We start from the raw sequence: 24935 nt of genomic DNA on the forward strand, positions 1-24935 counted from the left end.
GACTGACTTTATTTCTGTCAGACGTCTACAGAAGTTATTATTGAGATTTAACAGAGGTTTAACTCTAATGTGTTTCATTTAAAGTCACCATAACAGTGATAAGTGTTTCCATTAGTTGGGCTCTTAACTCTTACTATATCTTTTGTCTTTTTTGGCCGCTGTGACAGTGTGTGTGTCAAACACATTTGCAGCAGAAAAGAAAGCTAAAGTGAAATGAGTTCAGGTGATGATGGTTATTACCTGTTGATGATTTTATATTCATCATGAAATAACCTTTTTCACTGATGTTTTTGGAATCTAACAATTGTGTTGTTGCATTAATATTGTCACAACACAAACCCTGTGTTACTGCAGAATGAGATCCAGCAATATCATAACAAGATAAAATACTTTATCAAACATGAGCACAAAAAAAAAGATTAATATGACACACACAGACATCAACAATCAGCGTACGAATCTCAACAATGGTGACAATCAAAAGTACTTTGCTGCAATGCATGCTGGGTACCAGCATAGTGCAAAATTCCCAGAATGCATTGCAACGTGAATAAATTATGCAGCTGAATTGTCCTATAATTTTGTTTGATTCTAAATATTTGCTTTTATCTTTTGCTGTTGTTTTTGTTGTGAATTAATAGCTTTTCAGTGATGTTCTGAATTTATCTGTTTATCTAAATATTTGTGATTGTCACCATTGTTGAGATTCATACGCTGATTGTTGATATCTGTGTGTGTCAGCATAGACTAATCTTTTGATCTCATATTTGTTAAAAGCTTTAAACTGATTGTTATAATATTGCTAGATCTCATGCTGCAGTAACACAGGGTTTGTGATGTGACAATATTAATGGATCAACACAATTGTTAGAGTCCAAAATCATCAGTGAATCAGTCTATTTCATGATGATTATAAAATCATCAACAGGAAACCATCATCACCTGATCTCGGTTCACTTTAGCTTTCTTTGCTGCTGCAAATGTGTTTGACAAACACACTGTCACAGCGGCCTAAAAAGATATAAGTTATAATAAGAGTTAAGAGCCCAACTAATGGAAACACTAGTCACTCTTATGGTGACTTTAAATGAAACACATTAGAGTTAAACCTCTGTTAAATCTCAATAAAAACTTCTGTAGACGTCTCACAGAAATAAAGTCAGTCTAGTTAGTAATAAGTGAAGCTGGTAATGCTGTTTGTGGAGTTGTTTAATCCTCCTCTGCTGAGATCTTCACAGATTTAATGTCTTCTTTTCTCTTCAGTTGATTTCATCTAAGACTGTGTCTGAAGTCAGTTGTAGTTCTTGTGTTTCTGCTCGTCTCTTTTTCTGTTCTCTTCTTTCCTTCAGTGATTCTGCTTGTTAACAGGCTTATTAAGGCTGGGATGACTCCATATTTAATATACACAGATTTTGTGGCTCAGATAAGGTCCAGTTCTGGTTTATTTCTTTGCTCTTGGCTGACATGTGGCATTGCTATGGCCTGCTTCTGGCCCAGATCTGGCAAACAGGAGTGGGCCACACAAGGGCCGTCATTCCACGCTGCATGTGGGCCAGATCCGCATTCCACAAGTGCCAGATGTGGGCCGGATCCGGGCCGAAACAATGTTGCTATCTGGGATAGGGCGGAATTTCCTTATATGGGTCCTAAGGGCACTTCTCCGCGGCCCCGCGCGCACTCGTAGACCAGAGAGAGAAGAGAGCGAAAGCAGTACGTTACCTCAAAGCGCTATGCTCGGCTTTTAGGGAAGTCAATGTCACCAAAGAAGTGGGTTTTTGGTTGCCAGGGCAAGACAACCCTGCACAGATTCCCAAAGAACCCAGCGTTAAGGGACCCGTGGATGGAGTTTGTTTTCCTGAGCATAAACGGAGGTTGTGCAATACTGTTTGTTCCCTGCATTTCGACGATGATTGTTTTATAAAAAAAAGCCCAGATCGACGGATTTGCAGATCGTCTAATGCTTAAGGATCGAGCAGTCACAATGATAAAGGTTCGCTATCGCATGCGGTGAGTAAACTGCTTCATAAATGTCTCTCTGTGTTGTTACCATGGTTGTTACTAGCTCGGCGCGTTAGCACACCGCCCACACGGCCCGCCCCCAGCCGCTCGGTTTTTTCCGGAAAGACTCGGTACAGCCTATCTTTCTTTTATAAATATAATCAAACTAAAGACGTTTTGGAGATATGAAGGATGCAATACTACTCTATAGGTACTCAAGATTAACAGGAGATTGAGTGCAAATGAGCATTTCACCCCCCCTTTAAATTAATTTTTTAAAAAGGAAGTTAGAGTTGCGTTTATATATACTTTTTTGTTTAAAAACAAGAAAAAAAATACGTAATTATGAGAAGTGCCCTTTATATCACTTGAGCCCCTGCCCCTCAAAATGTATGTGCACGTCCCTGGTCCTGCACGCGGGAGTGAACGACATCAGGCTGCGCCAGACGGAGGTTCTGAAGAAAGACTTCAGGACTCTGATCGAGACGGTACGCGGCACATCACTTGAAACAACGATCATTGTGTCAGGACCGCTTCCCACGTACCGACTAGGACATGAAAAGTTTAGTAGATTATTTGCGCTAAATGAATGGTTGATGTCATGGTGCAATGAGCAGAAACTGCTCTTTGTAAATAATTGGAATCTGTTTTGGGAGCGTCCTAGGCTTTTCCGTGCTGATGGCTTACACCCAAGCAGATTCGGAGCGGATCTTCTGTCGAATAACATCTCCAAAATGTTAAATACCTTTTGACTAGTAACCAAAAGTCCAAATCACAGTCTCTGCTGCACCAATTTAACTGATATAAATACTAGTGTAGAACATTACATAGAAACTATGTCTATTCCTCATTTAGTGAGATCAAATAATAAATCTACTGCAGGATCTAGGAAAAATCTAATTGTTATTAAAACAGAAAATGTTGCTATTAGTAAACAAAAACAATTTCTAAAGCTAGGTCTTCTAAACATTAGATGACTCACACCTAAGGCAGTTATTGTAAATGAAATAGTCACAGATAATAGCTTCGATGTACTTTGCCTTACTGAAACCTGGCTTAAACCAAATGATTATTTCGGTCTAAATGAGTCTACTCCATCAGGATACTCCTATAAGCATGACCCCGTCTGATTGGTTGTGGTGGCGGTGTTGCAACAATCTATAGAGATATTCTCAATGTTACTCAGAAATCGGGTTATAAGTTTATTTCGTTTGAAGTACTAGTACTAAATGTTACGCTCTTAGATGTTAGAAAAAAATCCCTATTATCTCTAGCCTTGGCTACCGTATATAGACCGCCAGGGCCTTACGCTGATTTCCTAAAAGAGTTTGCAGATTTTCTCTCAGACCTATTAGTCAATGTTGATAAAGCATTAATTGTTGGAGATTTTAACATACACGTAGATAATCCAAATGATGCGTTAGGGGCTGCGTTTACAGATTTATTAAACTCCTTTGGGGTCAAGCAAAACGTTACCGGACCAACTCATCGTTTTAATCATACACTCGATTTAATTATATCACATGGAACCGATCCAACCGATATAGACATCATTCCACAAAGTGATGATGTCACTGACCATTACATGGTAACTTGCATTTTACGTACTCCTGTAATATGTCATGCTGCGCCGCGTTATCGATCAGGCAGAACAATCCTTCCATCCACCATAGATCATTTTTCAAATAGCCTATTTGATCTGTCTCAGCTGCTCAGTGAACCCAAACAAATAGATGAACTAGAGGAATTAACTACCATTCTCTCTGGAAAATTGGATATTGTTGCACCCATTAGATTAAAAAATGTCAGAGAGAAAAGTAAAGCACCCTGGTACAACAATAATACGCATGTTCTAAAGAGAGAAACCCGTAATTTAGAGCGTAAATGGAAACAAACTAATTTAGAGGTCTTTAGAATCGCGTGGAAAGACAGTATGTCACGTTATAAAAAGGCCCTAAAATCGGCCAGGGCTGAGCACCTCCGCAAACTAATAGAAAACAACCAAAACAATCCTAGGTTTTTATTTAACACCGTGGCTAGACTAACAAATAAACAGATGTCACCTGAACAAAATTTTCCTTTACAGTTTAGTAGCAATGATTTCATGACGTTCTTCACTGAGAAAATAGAAAACATCAGAACCACAATTGTAAACGTTCAGTCCTCAATCGCGCCTTTTAATTCAGCCTCAACTATCACCCCGCAAGAACAATTACAGTGCTTTACAACTATAGAACAAAAAGAGTTAAATAAACATATCACTTCATCTAAAACAACAACATGTTTATTAGATCCTATACCAACTAAACTACTGAAAGAAGTGTTACCTGTAGTGGAAGAGCCTCTCCTCAATATTATTAACTCATATTTATCTTTAGGTCATGTTCCAAGAACATTTAAATTGGCAGTTATAAAACCACTCATTAAGAAACCACAATTAGATCATAATAACCTAGCAAATTATAGACCCATTTCAAATCTTCCTTTTATGTCTAAAATACTAGAAAAAGTTGTATCCGCCCAACTGGGCTCTTTCTTGCAAAAAAATTACATCTATGAAAAGTTTCAGCCTGGATTCAGACCGCATCATAGCACTGAAAATGCGCTCGTTAAAATCACAAATGATTTACTATTAGCTTCTGACCAAGGCTGTATGTCAATACTAGTTTTACTTGATCTTAGTGCTGCGTTCGATACTATAGATCACACAATACTCTTAGATCGACTACAAAATAATACTGGTGTTCAAGGACAAGCATTAAGCTGGTTCAGATCATACTTATCTGACCGCTACCATTTTGTCTATTTAAATGGAGAAAAATCGATCATAACTCCAGTAAACTATGGAGTGCCGCAGGGATCTGTGTTGATCTGTCACTTGGAAATATTATAAGGAAACATGGAATTAGTTTCCATTGTTATGCTGATGACACTCAAATCTATATTTCATCACGGCCAGATGAAAACGCTAAATTATCCAAATTGACAGAGTGTGTTAAAGATATAAAAGATTGGATGACGCGCAAGACAGAGGTACTAATCATCGGTTCAAAAAACCGCCCACAAAACCTCTCACACTACAACTTTAACATAGTAGGATGTCCTGTTACTTTATTCTCTACAGTAAAATACCTGAGTGTTATACTATACTGCAACCTGTCTTTTGAAAATAATATTTCATATGTTACAAGAACAGCCTTTTCCCCCCTTAGAAACATTGCTAAGCTACGTAACATGCTATCAGTTTCTGATGCAGAAAAGTTAATTCATGCATTCATGACATCGAGACTAGATTACTGTAATGCTTTATTAGCCGTCCTGCATCCTTAATAAACAAGCTACAGTTAGTCCAAAATGCCGCCGCTAGAGTTCTTACTAGATCAAGAAAATATGATCATATAACACCAATTTTATCATCACTACATTGGTTACCTATAAAGTTCCGTATTAATTACAAGGTATTGCTACTGACTTATAAAGCCCTAAACGGCTTAGCTCCAGACTATTTAACGGACCTTCTATCACCCTATAATCCATCGCGCTCTTTAAGATCACTAAATTCGAGGCTTTTGGTCATACCTAGGATATCTAGGTCCACCAAAGGAGGGAGAGCATTTTCACATTTAGCTCCAAAACTCTGGAATAGTCTTCCAGATACTGTTCGTTGCTCAGACTCGCTCTCCCAGTTTAAAACTAGATTAAAGACGCATCTCTTCAGCCAGGCATTCATATAATACTTTTAATCTTACAGTTAAATCCGACCTCTAGTTCATAGACGCCAGAGGAGAACTGGCCCCCGACTGAGCCTGGGTTCTCCCAAGGTTTTTTTTTCTCCATCAGGTCACCTGATGGAGTTTTTTCGGTTCCTTGCCACTGTTTCCTTTGGCTTGCTCAGTTGGGGATATTTAATTAAATTAATCAATCAACAATACTATTGATCAGCATTACCAAACGTGGACGTTTTCCACTAGAAACAAACATTGATGTATTATTTTAATTTAATACTGTGAAGCTGCTTTGATACAATCTGTATTGTGAATAGCGCTATATAAATAAACTTGACTTGACTTGACCTCAGACCAGCTTGTCTGTAATGGAGGCCAGCAGAAGAGAAAGGCTGTCTCCAAGCAGAGAATGGCCCACTGTATAGTTGATGCCATCGCCTTGGCTTACCAAGCACAAGGCGTGCCTTGCCCGCTCGGGTTGCGAGCTCACTTTACTAGGAGAATTGCATCATCCTGGACACTGGCACGGGATGGCTCGTTGACAGATATCTGTAGAGCGGCTCGGTGACACCCAACATGTTTGCTAGATTCTATAGCCTACTTGTTGAGCTGGTGTCCTCCTGTGTTCTCACCTCAAACGGGTAGAAGCACGGAGAGACCCAGCTCAATTTCGGCTTGCTGCGCCCTAAACTATTGTGCTTATGTTCTCCAGAGCAAAACCTGTTGAGTTCCTCCATCACCCTGGCAGCCGGACTTGGTGGAGCATCTGGAGCAAGGCCTACATCTGTTGTATCTGTAGAACCAGTACTAGGCTGTGTGCCCATATGTAGTGACCGAGGGGATCCATCCATCCATCCATCCATCTTCTTCCGCTTATTCAGGGCCGGGTCGCAGGGGCAGCAGTCTAAGCAAAGATGCTCAGACTTCCCTCTCCCTAGACACTTCCTCCAGCTCTTCCAGGAGGACACCGAAGCATTCCCAGGCCAGCCGGGAGACATAGTCCCTCCAGCGTGTCCTAGGTCTTCCCTGGTGTCTCCTCCCGGTGGGAAGCGCCCAGAACACCTTCCCAGGAAGGCGTCCTGGAGGCATCCGGAACAGATGCCAGAGCCACCTCAGCTGGCCCCTCTCGATGTGGAGGAGCAGCGGCTCTACTCTGAGCTCCTCCCGAGTGACCGAGCTTCTCACCCTATCTCTAAGGGATCACCCAGACACCCTGCGGAGAAAGCTCATTTCGGCTGCCTGTATCCGGGATCTTGTCCTTTCGGTCATGACCCAAAGCTCATGACCATAGGTGAGAGTAGGAACGTAAATTGCCCAGTAAATCGAGAGCTTCGCCTTGCGGCTCAGCTCTTTCTTCACCACGACAGACCAGTACATCGACCCGCAGTACTGCAGAAGCTGCACCAATCCGTCTGTCAATCTCCCGTTCCATCCTTCCCCCACTCGTGAACAAGACCCCAAGATACTTGAACTCCTCCACTTGAGGCAGGAACTCTCCACCAACCTGAAGTGGGCAAGCCACCCTTTTCCGGCTGAGAACCATGGCCTCGGATTTGGAGGCACTGATTCTCATCCCAGCCGCTTCACACTCGGCTGCAAACCGTCCCAGTGCACGCTGAAGGGGTGCAGTGTGCACGCTGAAGTGCACTGAGAGGATCCCATATGCATTTATCCACAGTATATAAACAGAAGCCAAGACAGTGTCTTTCCCTTAGGGGAGCCCCCCTTTGATGAGGCTAGAGTCACCTCAAAGTCATTCCATATTTAGTAAGGCCCTACAGAGTTAGTCCATAGGTAATCTCCACTAAACTCCCTGTGGGTAGGATGTGGCTTCCGCAGCGTTCTTTTTCCAGTGGAAAGGACACGCTTTCCCAGTTTTTTTTCCAATAGTCTCATTGAGTAAAGTCATGGGGAACAGCAGTGATTGACATTCTCTCCACAAGCACTGACCCATCTCCCATCTCTCGGCTCCTCAGGGAAAACCTGAAGATGCGATGCACCTTCTGCTCATTATATACTCGCACTGGGAGGCGGAGCAGCTGATGCAAATATCACAATGTGCATTGGCTTGTTTAGTTACATTTAAAGTAGATTGGTCTCTCTAGCGAGATTCCTATTCCTATTCGTCGATCAGCCCGACGTGTTGTCTCCGTTCCCTCCCTCCTTCACGTAACCGAGACGTTCAAACACCAGACCATTCGAAAACACAAACATTAAATGCAGATCTATGTATTTATTCACTAACATAAAGACTCATATTGTATTACAGTCGATCTAGGATGAAACTTAACAATCACTTTAAAAGTGAGTTCTATATCGATCAATTAAACTTTTTTAAGATTTGCATTTGATTTCTGGACATCATAATGTTATTTTTTGTGCATTTGTTATTTTAACCTGTAATACAGACCTTTTCACAGCTTTTTATACCTATCGTGGCACTGCTCTCAATAAGGTCTAAAGCCTTGTATTGCACCCCTGCCACCAAACACACACACACACTTACACACTCCTGACCCATTTAAAAAAAAATAATAATTACACCACTGTTCTCCACCCTGCACTGTGAATGATTCAGTGTATTCAGTATAAAATGAGAAAAGTACAATAGTTTGTGTTATTAGTTTAGTCTGATTGTGTTTGTCTACAATTGTGAGTTAAGTTAAGGTAAGAACACATTTTTTTATTGAGAAGTAAAAGCAGAAATACAGATTTTCAAAGGGTTCAGTAGGGGATATGACAAAATAATTGGTAGAACCTCTCTATGATTTAATTGGTCAGACGACACTGTTTCACACTTGAGAGTCTATCTAATCCAAACGCAGCGTAGAGCGGCTGAGTGAATGTGGCCTGGACTCTGTGGATGAGTCTCATTGTGTCTGAGACGCTGTAGAAGGACAAAATCCCTGTGCCGTGATCCACATACACTCCTATTCTACTGCTGGACACTACAGGGAGAACAGTCTCAATGTTATTGTGACAGAATGAGCAGAAAGTGGGAGTGCAGTACAAAGTTACAAACTACACGAATGATCATTAAACCCGCTATACTTTCAGGACCATTTCCCTTCCTGCTGATGCTCTTGCATGTCACTCCTATAACCACTCCTAATCTCCCATCTCCACTCCACTCCACCTCCCAGTAACAGCGTCCAGTAACACTCTCCACACACAATGCCTCGGCCCAATAATCAAATCTGTCTGAATGATCAGGATACGGCTGAATTGTGTCAGCGAAAGTGATCTCTGTGTTTCCCTCAGACAGACGGAGACAATTATTCACTGAGTTCAGATCCAGAGTCAACAGACGGAAATCTGATGGAGATAAACACATAATCACTCATGTCCTTCCATCATTATTAGCACATTAACACACATAACACCTAACATTAGCTCATAACACATTAGCAGGATCTATTAGTTTTATACTATAAACTAATCATTTAACAGGTAACATGTATGTTATCACCTATAAACATAGTAATGTGTTACTTTCATTTATTCTTCCTGCAGGGTAAAGTCAACCCCATTTACAAATATCTATTCATGATAAAAAATTGTTGTACTTGTGTTACAAGCATCAAATATGGTTCAATTTTCAGTAAATGTCTATTTATGTCCATCAACATATTTTCTATGAAAATGAATTAAGTAAAAATTATTCCTCTCCATCTTGATGACATGCCTTTTCAGTCATTTAATAAATTAATAATACAAATTTGTTGATTCAGGGTTGCTGCACACTTTTTAAAGTCAAATTTAAGGCTTTTTAAGACCTGAAGAAATCAAAATGAATACCGTACATTAGGGGTGTGCAATATTGACAAAAATATATCTCGATAGTTTCAAAGTTTTGTTGATAATAATTAGATGATATTTTACTGACTGTGTTTTTGTGCTGGGACCATGGCTGGTTTAGGCCTGTTGTTGACAGCAGACTCACGAAGATATTCATATTATTTATTATTCTATGCAGTGGTCAGTTCACAGCAGTGACAGAAATCAACATATTTACCACCTTAAATTGATTTCCAGGGGCATTTTCACCTACATATGGAAATTTTTTCTAAACGTATTTAGACCTTTTATGTCAAATTCTAACATTCAAATAAAATTCTATTAGAATAGCACAGTACCACTGTCAAATTAAATAATTAAATCAAAATCCATCTTTGCAGTGCAGAGGTGACACAGAAGTGGCATCAGAACTGGCATTAATATATTTACAATTGCATAAATAAAGTTATTCAATATTTAAATATGTATGAAATTATTTATAATTTTAACGTTTTAATCAACGGGTACTTTAAATATGACACTAAAACCGCCAGTAGGTGGCGGCAAGTCACTGTCTTAATAAGCGAGTTGTTGGAGTCATTTATTCAACCGATTTGTTCAAATGGCTGATTCATTCAGGAAAAGCAAGTGATTGTTCATTGAATCATTAAAATGATTCGTTCAAAACGCGGATTTCAGTCAAAAAATGCACAGGAAAACGGCACTCTTGCTCATGTGATATTCTAATATAACAACATAATATAAATATAAGACAAAAACTCATTTGGGGACATACCTAAAACTGCACACATCACGCAGTGAAAGCACGAGAGACAAATGCGATGTCAGCTCGCAGTGCCTCGTACATAGTTAAAACAATGATTACAATATCATCATAGTTCATAGACAATATTGCACACTCCTAAGCTTTAAAGACTTAAAGACTTTTTAAGGATCCGTGGGGACCCTGTGATTATTTTTATTATTGATTTTATAATTCGTTTGTTGTAGCCAATGCAATGTAACACAAAAAGTAAAAGAGGCCATTAACTAGTCATTATTAATCAAACTTATGTTCATAGTAACTCACATTGTAGAAACTCTTCTCTGGTCTGATATTCAGGGGCGCCAAAATCCTGGCTGGATTTCACTATGGAAACAAAACACATCTGCAGTTTAATTATCATTGAGAATGTATATGCATATATATGATACTGAACTCATTTCTGAGAATAGACGTCTTTACCTATTCTATATGACTTTTCTATAGTCTCTCTGCCGAACTGCAGAAGTTTGTCTCTGAGTTGAGAGACTGATTTCACTATGTTGTCGAAAGACAGATGAGAACTGATACTGAAGCCATCTGTAGATCCAGAGAGATATACAAGAGACGGCAAACTCTACAGACACAAAAACAAAAACTCCCTGTAATTACAGAAGCTTGTGTTTTTGAATTACAGAAGTCCTCAGTGTTTGAGAAGAACTCTGTTACCTGGAGGAAATGAACATGATCGTGTGTGTGTGAAAGCTTCTTCAGCTCAGTGTCTCTCCTCCTCAGATCATCGATCTCCTGTTTCAGTCGCTCCAGTCGTTCTTCAGCTCGACTCACTGCAGATCTTTCCTGATCTCTGATCAGCTGCGTCACCTCTGAGCGACGTATCTCAAAGGAGTGGATGAGCTCAGTGAAGATCCTCTCACTGTCCTCCACTGCCGTCTGTGCAGAGCGCTGTTACACACACACACACACACACACACACACACACACACACACACACACACACACACACACACACACACACACACACACACACACACACACATCACACAGTGATCTAGTAGAGCTCCAGCACTGGAGGAAAGTCCAAACTGAGACTCAAACTTCTCTTCTTCTCCAAACTCACCTTATGAGACGCCACAGCCTCTATCAGCGCCTGAAGATCTTTCTCTATGTGCTGGATTCTCGTCTGGATGTTTCTCTGTGTTCCTGCAGAAAACAAAAATATGATTAAATTTACACTACCAATAAAATGTTTGGGGTCAGTAAGATTTTTTTACGTTTTTGAAAGAAGCCTCTCATGCTCACTAAGGCTGCATTTATTTGATCAAAAATTTAGTAAAAACTGCAATATTGTGAACAGTGTTGGATGTCGTTCATTACCAAGTAATTAAGTACTGTAATTTAATTATTTTTCCCTTGAAAAAGGGATTACTCTTTTTTTTGTAATTTAATTATTAACTTTTGATGTAATTGCATTAAATACGGTATAGAACAATTATATATAAAACAGTGGATTTAACATCAACATTTAACGTACATTGTTAAAATGTATGTTTTTATGTAACCTTCTCCCTTTAAATGCTTTGGTCAGTTCAAGAATTATACAATTTTATATTGTTTCTTTGAAATAATTAAAAGAACGGTTTCATTTCTATCCTGTATTGTTTAACTGGTCCAGATTGATATAATTACACTTGAAATAAAAATTACACTGTTGAAGATGTAAATAATTCATTAGTAACTTACCCAACAGTGATTGTGAAATATTATTAGAAATAACGGTTTTCTATTTTCTGTCAAAACACAAATAATGAAGTTAGCTTCTCTGATCGAGAGATTCAGTAGGGAGTATAGGGTTCCATAGACTAGTCAACTTTAATGCTCTGCCATGACGCTTTTAAGCTTGATGTCGACTAGTCTTTGATCATGTGATTTTGAAACTAACAACATATAACAAGACCTTTGGACTGTTCTGACTTCATGTGCCATATTTTTTCTAACTGATTGGACTTAAGGTTTTTGTAAAAAAAAATAAAAAAAAAAATAAAAAAATCGATCTAAACTCCCCCAAAAATCTCAGAGATTTACATTTTCTGTAATACTAATACGGTCCTATAGAGGGGGCCAAAGGATAAGAAATCTTTGAAGTCCGCTTTTACGATCAGTTTCCAAAGGGATACTCCACTTTTTTTGGAAATAGGCTCATTTTACAACACCCCCAGAGTTAAACAGTTGAGTTTTACCATTTTCGAATCCATTCAGCCGATCTCCGGGTCTCGCGGTACCACTTTTAGCATAGCTTACCATAGATCATTGAATCGGACAAGACCATTAGCATCTCTCTCAAAAAAATGACCAAAGAGTTTCAATATTTTTCCTATTTAAAACTTGACTCTTCTGTAGTTACATCGTGTACTAAGACCGACGGAAAATGAAAAGTTGCGATTTTCTAGGCTGATATGGCTAGGAACTATACTTTCATTCCTGCGTAATAATCAAGAAACTTTGCTGCGGTACCATGGGTGCAGCAGGCGTAATGATATGACGCAGCACCTGAAAATAGTCCCCAGCTCTGTAACTTCCAACGTGACCGGGACTAAGTTTGTCTAACCTATTAGACCTATTTTCAGGCGCTGCGTCATATCATTACGCCTACTGGAATCATGGTACAGCAGCAAAGTTACGGCAGCAAGTTTACATTTTCCGTTCGTCTAAGTACACGATGTAACTACAGAAGAGTCAAGTTTTAAATAGGAAAAATATCGAAACTCTTTGGTCATTTTTTTGAGAGAGATGCTAATGGTCTTGTCTGATTCAATGATCTATGCTAAGCTATGCTAAAAGTGGTACCGCCAGACCTGGGCCCGTATTCATAAAGATTCTAAGAATCCTCTAAGAAAACTCTTAATTTAGCTTAAAAACTTTTACGTAGGAGTCTTAGCTTAAAAGCGATTCAGGACCGATCTTAGAGCAACTCTGAGTAAGGAAAAGACAAAAACTTTCATCTTAGTAAGGAGGCGGGGTTGACCCCGTTGCTATGTATGACACAATCTTTTGAAGACTATGATTGGTTGGTTGTCCAAGAAAAAAAAAAAAAAAAGTGATTTTAAGTATAGGGTCTATTCTAAGCCTTCACTTTGAAATTACATGCGTAATTTTTCCTATTTGACCGTTCTCACACACACACACACACACACACACACACACACACACACACACACACACACACACACACACACACACACACACACACACACACACACACACACACATTATATATGTGTATATAAATCCTTTTTTTTATTTACCATGCTGTTAATTTCCTATAAGGTATTTGATTGGAAAGGGTGGAACAATTTTTATCATTCTAAGCCAATTACACTAATTGCTGGCATGTCTATTTAAGTGGTGGTTTGAATGTTGGTTTTAATGTATCAAACATGGAATTTTCCCAGTTGCCAAATATCGTAATGTAGTGATTACTTTCATTTCTGGCGCTATGGCATTTCTGCGCTGTGTCGGAGATGTTAGCGTGTCTCTAATAAGATCAGTCACAAACATGATCCCTGCACGATCTTATCTATAGAGTCTTATTAACTCACTGTTATTCATTGTCTGCAACACATCTCTTCTCCCTCTTCGTCTTTCTGACATGTTCTCCTCTGCTAAAGAAACTCTTAAGCCTCCTAAAAGTCCTCGTCCGTGCTCCTAACAATTTTGACCTTAAGACCTCTTTTAAGGGTTAAGATGCTTTCTGAATTACTTTTTTCTTTACTAGGATTTTTTCTTTAATTTTAAGAGTAAACGCCCACATTTCTAGGAATTTTCTTAGAATTTTGTCACTAGGAGCTACTCTTTGCATTAAGATTCTTTATGAATACGGGCCCAGGAGTTCAGCTGAATGGATTCGAAAACGGTAAAACTCAACTGTTTAACTCTGGGGGAGTTGTAAAATGAGCCTATTTCCAAAAAAAGTGGAGTATCCCTTTAATATGACAAATAAATGCATAATCCGAGCGCTCCACAATTTATGTTTGTTTATACCATCTGAATGCTCAATATTGAACATTGAAATGCATGTTTAACACAGTTTATTGCTTAAAAACTGGAAAGTTCCAGCATATATTCCTTTCTGTTTTTGAAGTAAGCTGTTCACAAGGCGACACGAGTTCAAGCCTCAGCTCGAGGTTCAGGCTTCTCAAGCCAACATCAAAATTTGTTCACAAACTTTAGCCTCTAGTTGCAAATAGTGGCATGCTGCAAAGCATTTCCATTTATTGCATTTTTATAATGACGCCATCAGCAATTAGTCAACGTCGACATGACTTTAATCACATAACAGTTGACTTAAAAAAGGAAGTTGTTTAACCCATAGTATGAAGCAGTACCTGTTCCTCTGTCCTCGCTGCTGCAGTTGATACAGTGTCATGATTTTTGTGTTCATCCACCAAACACAGCATACAGATACACCGCTGGTCGGTACGGCAGTAAATCTCCAGCATTTTACCATGTTGAGGACAGATCATCTCCTGCAGTCGTCCAGTGGCGTCCATCAGATTGTGTCCTTTACCTCTGAAGAGACTCTCATGCTGTTCAAGGTGAATTTGACAGTAAGAGCTTCGACAATCCAGACACGACTTCACTGCTTTCTGTTTATTTCCAGTGCAGGAGTCGCACTGCACATCTCCAGATCCAGTGTGAGGAACCGCAGGAGCAGGAACAGGAGCAGATTGGAGTCTCGTCGCCTTGAGTTTCTCCACCATTTCAGCAAACACCACATTCTTACCTAAAACAGGTCTTGGTGTGAAGGTCTGGTTGCATAAAGGACATTTGCAGATTCTCTCCCGATTCCAGTAGTCTGAGATGCAGCTCATACAGTAACTGTGTCCACAGGGAATCGTTGTGGTGAGTATTTTTGTAAATCTACTGCAAGTATATTTGATTGCTTTTTTCTATTTTCAGCATTCCCCTCTCTTAAGGCTGGGTAAAAAAATATTGATTTCTCGATTTAAATCGATTCTCATTTTTACAAATATCGATTCTTAAATACTAGGAATCGATTAGTCATCCTGTTTTCAGTTGATGAATGAATGGAACATTGTAGCGCACATCCCATCCAATAACTCACAATAATTTGTGTTTGCGATACAATTAATCGTGCAGTTCTAGTTATTTCCTTAACTAAGACGAGTTGATACATACCTCTCTCATCTCAGTGCGTGCACTCAATCGCTCTAGTGCGCGGCGACACTTTGATCGCACTTAGCTTAGCCCAGTTCATTCATTAGGAACCAAACAGAGATGAAGTTAGAAGCGACCAAACACCTCCACGTTTTCCCTATTTAAATACAGTTACACGAGTAGTTATACGACCAAGTATGGTGACACAAAATAAAACGTGGCGCTTTTCTAAGCAGGTACTTGAAGTAATATTCTATTCTAAATAGCACTTGAAGTTGGGAGCACTTCGACTGTGTGTGCATGTGTTCGCTTGTTCGGGAAGTCGCAGTGACATAAACCGTTACATTCCAATAATTTTGAAAGAACAAAGTGTTTTGGGCTAAAAATCAACTTAAACTATTACACAGTGTAGCTTTAATTATTGCTTCTCGACTCCCTTTGCCATTGTATGCTACTGCGACAAAGCATGTCGGTACATTATTATAGGTTATAGTCTATTGCTGAACTGATGCCAAATCGTCCCTGTCTGCATCGTGATGCATCATAGAATTTCGACACCCCTATTGCATATGGACATATATTTTGAGGCAATCATTCCACATCGTCACATAGCATGTTTTATTGAGTTTTGAGAAAAATACTTGTAAAGTTTCAGAAAGCACAGATCCAAAAAAAACATTCTGTGATTATCCATACGCCTGCCGTAAGGTTGCTGACCACTTCACAATTGGATATCTTGGATCTAAACTTGTAGGACTACCATCCACAATAGAACTGAGGTCTAACAGTAATCTCATTTTGTCTGTGGATTCTGCAGGATGGTGACGAAGCCTTCATCCAAAAATCCACAGAGGAGACCACAGTGGGAATTTACATTCTAAAATTCCGTGACAGATCAGACGACATCGGGATTATCCTGGAAGGCCAGAACATCTTGCAAGGCTTAGACAACTTTGCATTAGCTACGGCAATGCTTTTTGGTCTTATGTATGCCTTAAATCTCAACTACCCACCTGAAATGAAAAGTACATTTGAGGTACTGCAGAAGATAGTCATGGAGCTGGAAGGCTCCACTCTATCCAAGAAAGCACAAGTTCTCAGAAACAGACTCTATGAGTGAGCTGTTTCCATGGTACGGCAGGATGGACACAAGGTAGTTTCCCATTTCTTGCAATAAGGACCATTTCCTTTACATTTCACACACTCACAAAGAACTTGCTTTGGTAAAAAGTTGAATGTGTTTGATATGAGTAGGTTGGCCACTGTTTATTTTTATGGTTGTTTTAACATGTGCATAGTTTTTGGTTAAACCTATTGGTTAAAAGGACACTCTGATAAGAGTAAAGTGTGATAAGAGTAAAGTGTGATAAGAGTAAAGTGTGATAAGAGTAAATGACAAAGTGTGATAAGAGTAAATGACAAAGTGTGATAAGAGTAAATGACAAAGTGTGATAAGAGTAAATGACACTAAAGTGTGATAAGAGTAAATGACAAAGTGTGATAAGAGTAAATGACAAAGTGTGATAAGAGTAAATGACACTAAAGTGTGATAAGAGTAAATGACAAAGTGTGATAAGAGTAAAGTGTGATAAGAGTAAATGAGATAAGAGTAAAGTGTGATAAGAGTAAATGACAAAGTGTGATAAGAGTAAATGAGATAAGAGTAAAGTGAGATAAGAGTAAATGACAAAGTGTGATAAGAGTAAATGAGATAAGAGTAAAGTGAGATAAGAGTAAATGACAAAGTGTGATAAGAGTAAATGAGATAAGAGTAAAGTGTGATAAGAGTAAATGACAAAGTGTGATAAGAGTAAATGAGATAAGAGTAAAGTGAGATAAGAGTAAAGTGAGATGCTGTCATTGTTCATTGACATTTGTTCATGGATTTTAAGCTTTTTAACACACAGAACTACTTGCTTCTGTAGCCCTACTGTTAAAAGAAATACATCAATTTGACTTCTCTTATGCTTTTAAAATTGAAAACAAAAATGTCAAGGTATGCTTTGGACTACTTGATACTCATACTACTTGATACTTATACTGTTAACATTTTCCTCTACACATGTTTGACGGTGTCCTTGTCTTCTACTGTTTTTGTTTTTGTTTTTTGTTTTTTGCTGTTTACTGTATCTGAATGATCATTACTGTTCACCTTTTTCACAGCATGTTTGACTGTGTCTTGTCTTTGACTTAAAGTGATGAGTAAACTTACATGAGTACAAATGTGCTGTCATTGTTCAAAATCCACACAGAAAGCTTACTTCTAATAGCACTTACTGTGTAAAAAATTGATTGTAAATGTAAAAAATAATACAGTGATTTGATTCAAGAAATGTGTTTGCTTGTCTTGCTGCTAAACTGTACAGTAATGTTGTGAATGTACTTAAAAACAAGTAGATGTAGAAAAATACATTTATTGCTTAAAGTCAGCTTATAGTATTCTAAAACTTAATCAGGTTAGTTTTATTTATTGGAAACCACAGCATATATGAATGGAAAAACATAAAATGTTTTAGTTTAACAAGCACAAATTATGTATCTTGAACATATATAAATCATGTTTATTAAAACAAACAAATTATGCATCTTTAACATACAAAAATCATGTTTGTTTAACAAGCACATATTATGTATCTTTAACATATATAAATCATGTTCGTTTATCAAGCACAAAATATGTATCTTAACATATAAAAATCATGTTCATTTAACAAGTACAAATTATGTAGCTTTAACATGTATAAATCATGTTGCGTAAACCTAACTTTATTATGTGCAATCAATGTACATATTTTTTTTATGTTAATCCAACAGATTTTTTTTTCGGTGTATATACACTCTTTTTTGTTTAGGCACACACACACATCAATATTTTGCATATGAATCTCAGCAATGGTGACAAACAGATCACCTCTGATCATAAGCTCTATTCATGCAGCAAGGTATGATGGGAGCCATGAATGAGTTTTGATTGGTGGCACCCAGAATGCACTGCAACATGCTTTATAAATGTCACCATTGTTGAGATTCACAGGCTGATTATTGATATATGTGTGACTCTTTTTTTGTATAGGAGAAACTTTTTAGAAATTATTTGGATTACATTGTAAAAGTTAAAAATATTATGCCGTACAAGGCCAGTGCTGCTATTATTAATATAGTTAATCTAACTAAATTGGACTCTATATGAGTTCAGGTCAAATGATTGTGAAATAATGATCATGTTAAAACACAACCAACACCATCAGATCACCTTTTCTCTTTGTTCATCTGGCTGTTATAACTCATGTACAGCAGCCAAACAAAATCAAAAGTTAATGATTTAAGGGTCAAGAGACCAACTAAAACACACACTGATCTCCACAATGGTGACTTTAATGGTTTTCTTCTTCAGTGATTCTGCTTGTTAACACCAGGTGTCTTCAATGTTGGCAATAAAATATATTTTGTAAATTTTACTCTTTTTAAATGGTTAACTTTTAAGGAATTAATTTGATTAAGTATTACTCAATTCTAATTTGTTAAATTTAATTAATAATATTGCTTGTAATCTGTTGCCTCAATTTTATTGATTAGATATCAATAAAATCAATGTATTCTTTTTTACAGTGAGAAGGTTAAATGTAAACTAAGATATAATGTTTTAACTGTAACATTTTGAGGATGTTTTCAGAGAATGTTATCCTATACAGCAAAAACTCCAGTGTTAAAAGTTTTATTGAAAATTAACAGAGGTTTAACTCTAACGTGTTTCATTTGAAGTCACCATAAGAGTGATTAGTGTTTCCATTAGTTGGGTTCTTAACTCTGAATATATATTTTGTCTTTTCTGGCAGTTGTGACAGCGTGTTTGTTAAACACATTTGCAGCAGCAAAAAAACCTAAAGTGAAATGAGATCAGGTGATGATGGTTACCTGATGATGGTTTTATAATCATCACAAAGTATCCTGCTCCACTGACGAATTTCAAATGTAACAATTGTGTTACATTAATTTTTATCATAATTACAAACCCTGTGTTACTGTAGAATGAGATTCAGAAATACATTATGTACACATCTATTTTTTTTCAAAATACAAACCCTATATTACTGAAGCATGAGATACAGCAGTACTATAGATATCAGTTAGAAGAATTTTATAAACTTGAGCACTAAATGTTAATCTACTATGACAAACATCAACAATCAGCGTATTAATCTCAACAATGGTGACAATCAAAAGTACCTTGCTGCAGTGCATGCTGGGTACCAGCATAGTACAAAACTCCCAGCATGCATTGCAACATGAATAAATTATGCAGCTGAATTGTCCTATTATTTTGTTTAATTCTAAATATTTGCTTTTATTTTTTGCTGTTGTTTTTTTAGTGACATTTAGTAGCTTTTTTGTAATGTTCAGAATTGATCAGTTTATCTGAATATTTTTGATTGTCACCATTGTTGAGACACATATGCTGATTGTTGATAAGTGTGTGTGTCATGTGATAGGTACAAACATTTTCTCATGTTTGCTAAAATGTTTTAACTGATAGATATAATTCCGCTTGATCTCATGCTGCAGTAACACAGGGTTTATGATATTAATTGAACAAAACAATTTTATTATACATAGAACATCAGTGATTCAGCATTATGATTACAACGCCATCAACAGGTTACCAACATCACCTGCCCTGATTAAATTATGCTTTCTTTGCTGCTGTAAATGTGTTTGACAAACACACTGTCACAGCAGCCAAAAAAGACAAAAAACATAATTGTTAACATAAGAGTTAAGAACCCAACTAATGGAAATGCTAATCACTGTTATGGTAACTTCAAATTAAACACATCTCAATAAGGAGTTCTAACAGAAATAAAGTCAGTCTGGTTAGTAATAAGTGAAGCTGGTAATGCTGTTTGTGGAGTTGTTTAATCCTCCTCTGCTGAGATCTTCACAGATTTAATGTCTTCTTTTCTCTTCAGTTGATTTCATCTAAGGCTGTCTCTGAAGTCAGTTGTAGTTCTTGTGTTTCTGCTCGTCTCTTTTTCTGTTCTTTTCAGAGGTGTAAAGTCCAGGTTCAGAAAGTAAAAGTCCTCCTCAGTATTTTGTTCCAATCACCTGGATTTGCTAATTAGCAGTTTTTCAGCCAGGAGATAGAAATCAGCTGACTGAGTTCATGGGTGGAATAAACATATGGCAGGACTTCTACTTTCTGACCCCTGGACTATACAACTCTGCTCTTGTGCCACCTTTGGAGTGTAAATTTACCAAAATAATGTAAATGTTAAATAGATGATACAAATTTTTTTTTTTTCATATCACATGTATTAAGTACCATGATAAATCAGCAACAATGAGATGATATTAATTCTCTTGTTTTCTAATTGATAAATTAACAGCTGGAATTCTAAAGATCTCAGATATGATAGCATCTTATTAATCTAAAAATGGTTGGAGTGGGAACTGATCATGAGACGTGAAGAAAATGTAGATGTAGTCATATTCATGTGAGTCTTTTGGTAGAATTGAATGAAATTCTTGATTACTTGTGAAAAATGTGTTGTTGTTTTTTTTGTTGTTTTTTTACAATCAATTATGAAAACCTTTTCTAGAGCTCTAAAACAAAATCAAGACTTTGAAAAAAGCATGATTTTTAATTACTCCAACTTATAATATACATTGTATACTGTTCAATGTACCAAACTCTTCCTAATGTGAGATTATGGCAATCCTATAAATTGTAGAAACATTATTAAAATTGGCACCCTGATAGAGGTGGGTATTTAGACCAATGAACAATTTTGGGCTCTCTAGGACCAACTCCGTAGCAGCACTACTAAAATGTATATTCTTTAGATAACTTTTGAATACTATCATGGCCTAGACAAAAAATAATTTGTTTACTTATCACAATTCATTCTTACATTAAGAATACTATAGTCACCTTTTTTTTTTTTTTTTACTGTATATTCCTCCTTAAAATTTTGTCTGATTATTGCCTAAATTGACTCAGAATCTCTGCACCAAATTGCACAGAAATGACTAAAACAGATTTTGTGAATTAATGTAATATTAAACATTTTCAAAAACCAATTTTTGACATTTCTTTTGGTTTCACTCATTTAATGTCATTTCTGTTTCTTTTCTTGCTCTGGTATTTTTATATTTTGTATGAAATATTATGTTGTAGTTATCTGAAGTGTTAGGCTAGAGCATTTGCAAGTCAAATTGCACTTGACGAGATGAATCTGATATCTGTAAAATATAAAAAAATAATGCATTAGTTTTAAAGCAATAACATTATCCCAAAGGTAGGCTAGTTGAGGATTTTAGAGAATTGAGCACATTTCCTTCTTTAAAAAAAAGAAAGAAAAACTGATAAATTCTTATTGTAGCAGTGTTAACAATAAGGCTTACAATGAGCTTTCATTAGTGACTAGTAGTTAATTTTTTTAATAGATCGTAGTCTATCCGTGATTCCTACTGACTAATGTTAGACTTTCGGCGCGCGTGCGATTTGCGGATTACTTGCAAGTTTAACCACCATTGACCTGAAAGATTATCATTTGCAAAAGTTTTGTCTTGATAGTTTGGACTTTAATTATTTTTATTTTTTTACTCTTTTGGCCTGGTCCAGCCTTTCAAGGGTCCGTTTTCTCTGTTTTGCCATGTGCCTCCTTCGGGCCACACCAACAGCAGGTGGTATCTCCTGGATAAAACATCTATTAACTTGTTAATATAATTGATTTTAAAGTTAGGACATGCAATACAGATACAGATTTAACTACTGTGATTTTAAAAATATCTTAAGATTAAATAAAACCACTTTTCCTAAAGTAGAACACAGTCTTCTTTTCAATTAATGATATATGCATTATTTATAACTACTTGCATACATCATTCTTTATTCTTTCAAGTAGACATATAATGAATAAAATATAATGAATCCTTATTAAAGCTATTAATGAGCAGTGAATGCTTTTCTTTTGTTGCTTGATCAATATTAGGACCCAATAAGGACACAGACCGCATTAGGTTTATTACCCCTCACTTTAAGACATCAGATCATTTCCATACATTTACTGACAATGTAGATTGTGTCCAAATAAGTTCAGGGAGTAAAGTAAATGGAAAAGTTGTTATATTACAACAGAACACTGAAGCAAACATTTTTCTTCAGAAAATTGTGTTATAATTTGAACGTAAACAACAAATGAAAACAATATAACAAGTAATGACAAAGTGCAATATAAATACTAACAATACAAAATTTAGAGTGTAAATGAACAAAATGGTTCAAATAATTTTCACAAACTAAATACAAAAAGAAATAAACAGTGCAAATGAAGAAATGGTTCATTGAGGGTAATATACTGAGTGCTAATAAACAAATAGTGCAAATAATCTTCACAAACTAAATACAAATAGATAAATAAACAGTGCAAATGAGACAAATCTTCTCAAACTATGTACGTTACATAATATGATAACCAAACTGGATTGCGTGACGACAGTCCTAAGGTTTCAATTCTAACACATCCTCCGATCATAGACAGTATATAAACTGGACACAGCGACCCCATTGGATTCAATGGAGACAAGTGAAGTCAATTAGAAGCACTCACTTCCTGATGGTCGAGAGTACTGCGCAGACTCAAACTGAGCTTGACGATGTAGATGTGACGTGAGCAACCCGTCTTTCTACTAGCCTAGTAGCTGTACCAAGAGAAATCTGAATCATTCCCTTCCGAAACTTGCAGAGACGGAGAGTGTGAGTAGGAGGTGTCTATGAGCTAGAAGCAGGAGAAACTTTTGCTAAGTATTCTGATTAATTACTTTGTCATTTTGCCTCCACGTCCCCCCGATTGGGCGCAAGCTTCTCCTCCTGTCCATACGGTAATCTCTCTACTGTGCGACAGAGAGTCGCGTGTTATGACGCAATCGTTAGCTTACTTTTACAAAAACTGCTTCTACGGGGCCATAACGTAAGATACAAGGTAATGGAGCCTTTTATACATTTTCGTGTTTCTTTAGAAATAAATAATGGACAAATGGAGTCTTTAAACGCCTCAGATGTAAAGTTATTTGCTGTCAAAGTGACGCCAAAATGAATGGGAGTCAATGGGATGCTAACAGCAGGTGATGGTCCGCTAGCCAATGGCGGCGCCCAGGGAAACTTCAAAATAATATGAAACCCTGCCCCCCTGCCTCCGATGTGTACTAGGCCTACTGCTGTTTTGACTTACTGTGACCCTGGACCACAAAACCAGTCTTAGGCTATGCGTATTTTTTCTTAAAATTGAGATTTATATATCATCTGAAAGCTGAATACAAAATCTTCCCATTGATGTATGGTTTGTTAGGATAGGACAATATTTGGCCGAGATACAACTATTTGAAAATCTGGAATATGAGGGTACAGAAAAATCGAAACCTTAAGAAAATCGCCTTTAAAGTTGTCCATTTCTATTGGCGATAGTGCTGCATCCATTCACAAAAATAAATGTTTTATATATTTATTTATTTACTCATTCTCTTTTGTGTTTTGTGCTCTTTCATGTTTTGCGCTATGGTCAAAAACTTTGCATCTGTTAGTTTTCAATGCATTTCGTTTCAATGTATTGCGTTTGTTAAAAACACCAATCACTATGTTTATTGGTTGAGTTGATGACCGTTTGGACGAATCTGGGCATGGGGGTGGGACTAAGCATCAACTATCGTTCCTGTTTGGCTCAGAGAAAGAAACCACATGTTTTTCCTTGACGAATCACTGCTGCAGATTTTGATGACGCAATCACCGGCACTACGGAGCCACTGAATGACCAATACGGACAACCGTGGTAACACGGGAAAGCTGAGAATCTCATGTTTACGGTGCATTTTAAAGCATACGGATTGGATTAGTGAATCAAAAGTTATTAAACATTTTAGAACGTTAGTTATTTTATGCCGCCGGCGGCTGTATCGGTCTTTGAGGGTTAAACAACAGGAGTATAAAAGACTGATGAACTCATTGCCTCTTGGGATACTGATACTGAAGCCCAGAGCTGAGGACAAGAAACCCCAAGCAGAAGATACGAAGCCCAGAGCTTACTACACTTTTTATTCAAAACGTGATTATTGTATTTTATACTTAAACGATGAAGTTTTATTTGCCTTTATATTTTTGTTTATTATAAAAAGAAAAGTAACCAATTAAAAGAAATTTAATTGATTACAAAATCTGCCTACTGAGACTTAGATTTATGATGCTGGAAGACTTTTAATGAGAACATACCACAGAGGAGTCTTCTGACCAAATTGTAAGTAGCCTACCTTTTGAATGCTTATGGTTTAGGTCAGATTTGACTTTCTTTACCTTACCTGAGAATAATAAATAAATAGGTAAAAGGTGTTAAGAGTAAAGTACACACCGTAAAACAATGTTTTCACCTCATTTAAATCTCCTGTAAATTGACACTTAAAGCTAATTTTATTGGTGTCAAAAGACT

The 24935-nt window shown here is 37.2% G+C and overlaps 1 protein-coding gene across 1 annotated transcript; it reads right to left on the reverse strand.

Annotated features, from left to right (window-relative positions):
- Positions 1-8492: 8492 nt before the first annotated feature.
- Positions 8493-15346, reverse strand: LOC309474642 (tripartite motif-containing protein 16-like; the record flags this gene model as incomplete). The annotated part of the gene is made up of 9 exons (XM_082137190.1): positions 8493-8671; positions 8775-9038; positions 10591-10650; positions 10747-10900; positions 10993-11226; positions 11402-11516; positions 12949-12989; positions 14667-15201; positions 15309-15346. The coding sequence occupies 9 exons, from the start codon at positions 15344-15346 to the stop codon at positions 8493-8495; spliced, it is 1620 nt and encodes a 539-aa protein (XP_081993316.1).
- Between the last annotated feature and the right edge of the window lie 9589 nt (positions 15347-24935).

Source organism: Leuciscus leuciscus (assembly GCF_965113295.1).
Source record: "Leuciscus leuciscus genome assembly, chromosome: 1".
Lineage (NCBI taxonomy): Eukaryota > Metazoa > Chordata > Actinopteri > Cypriniformes > Leuciscidae > Leuciscus > Leuciscus leuciscus.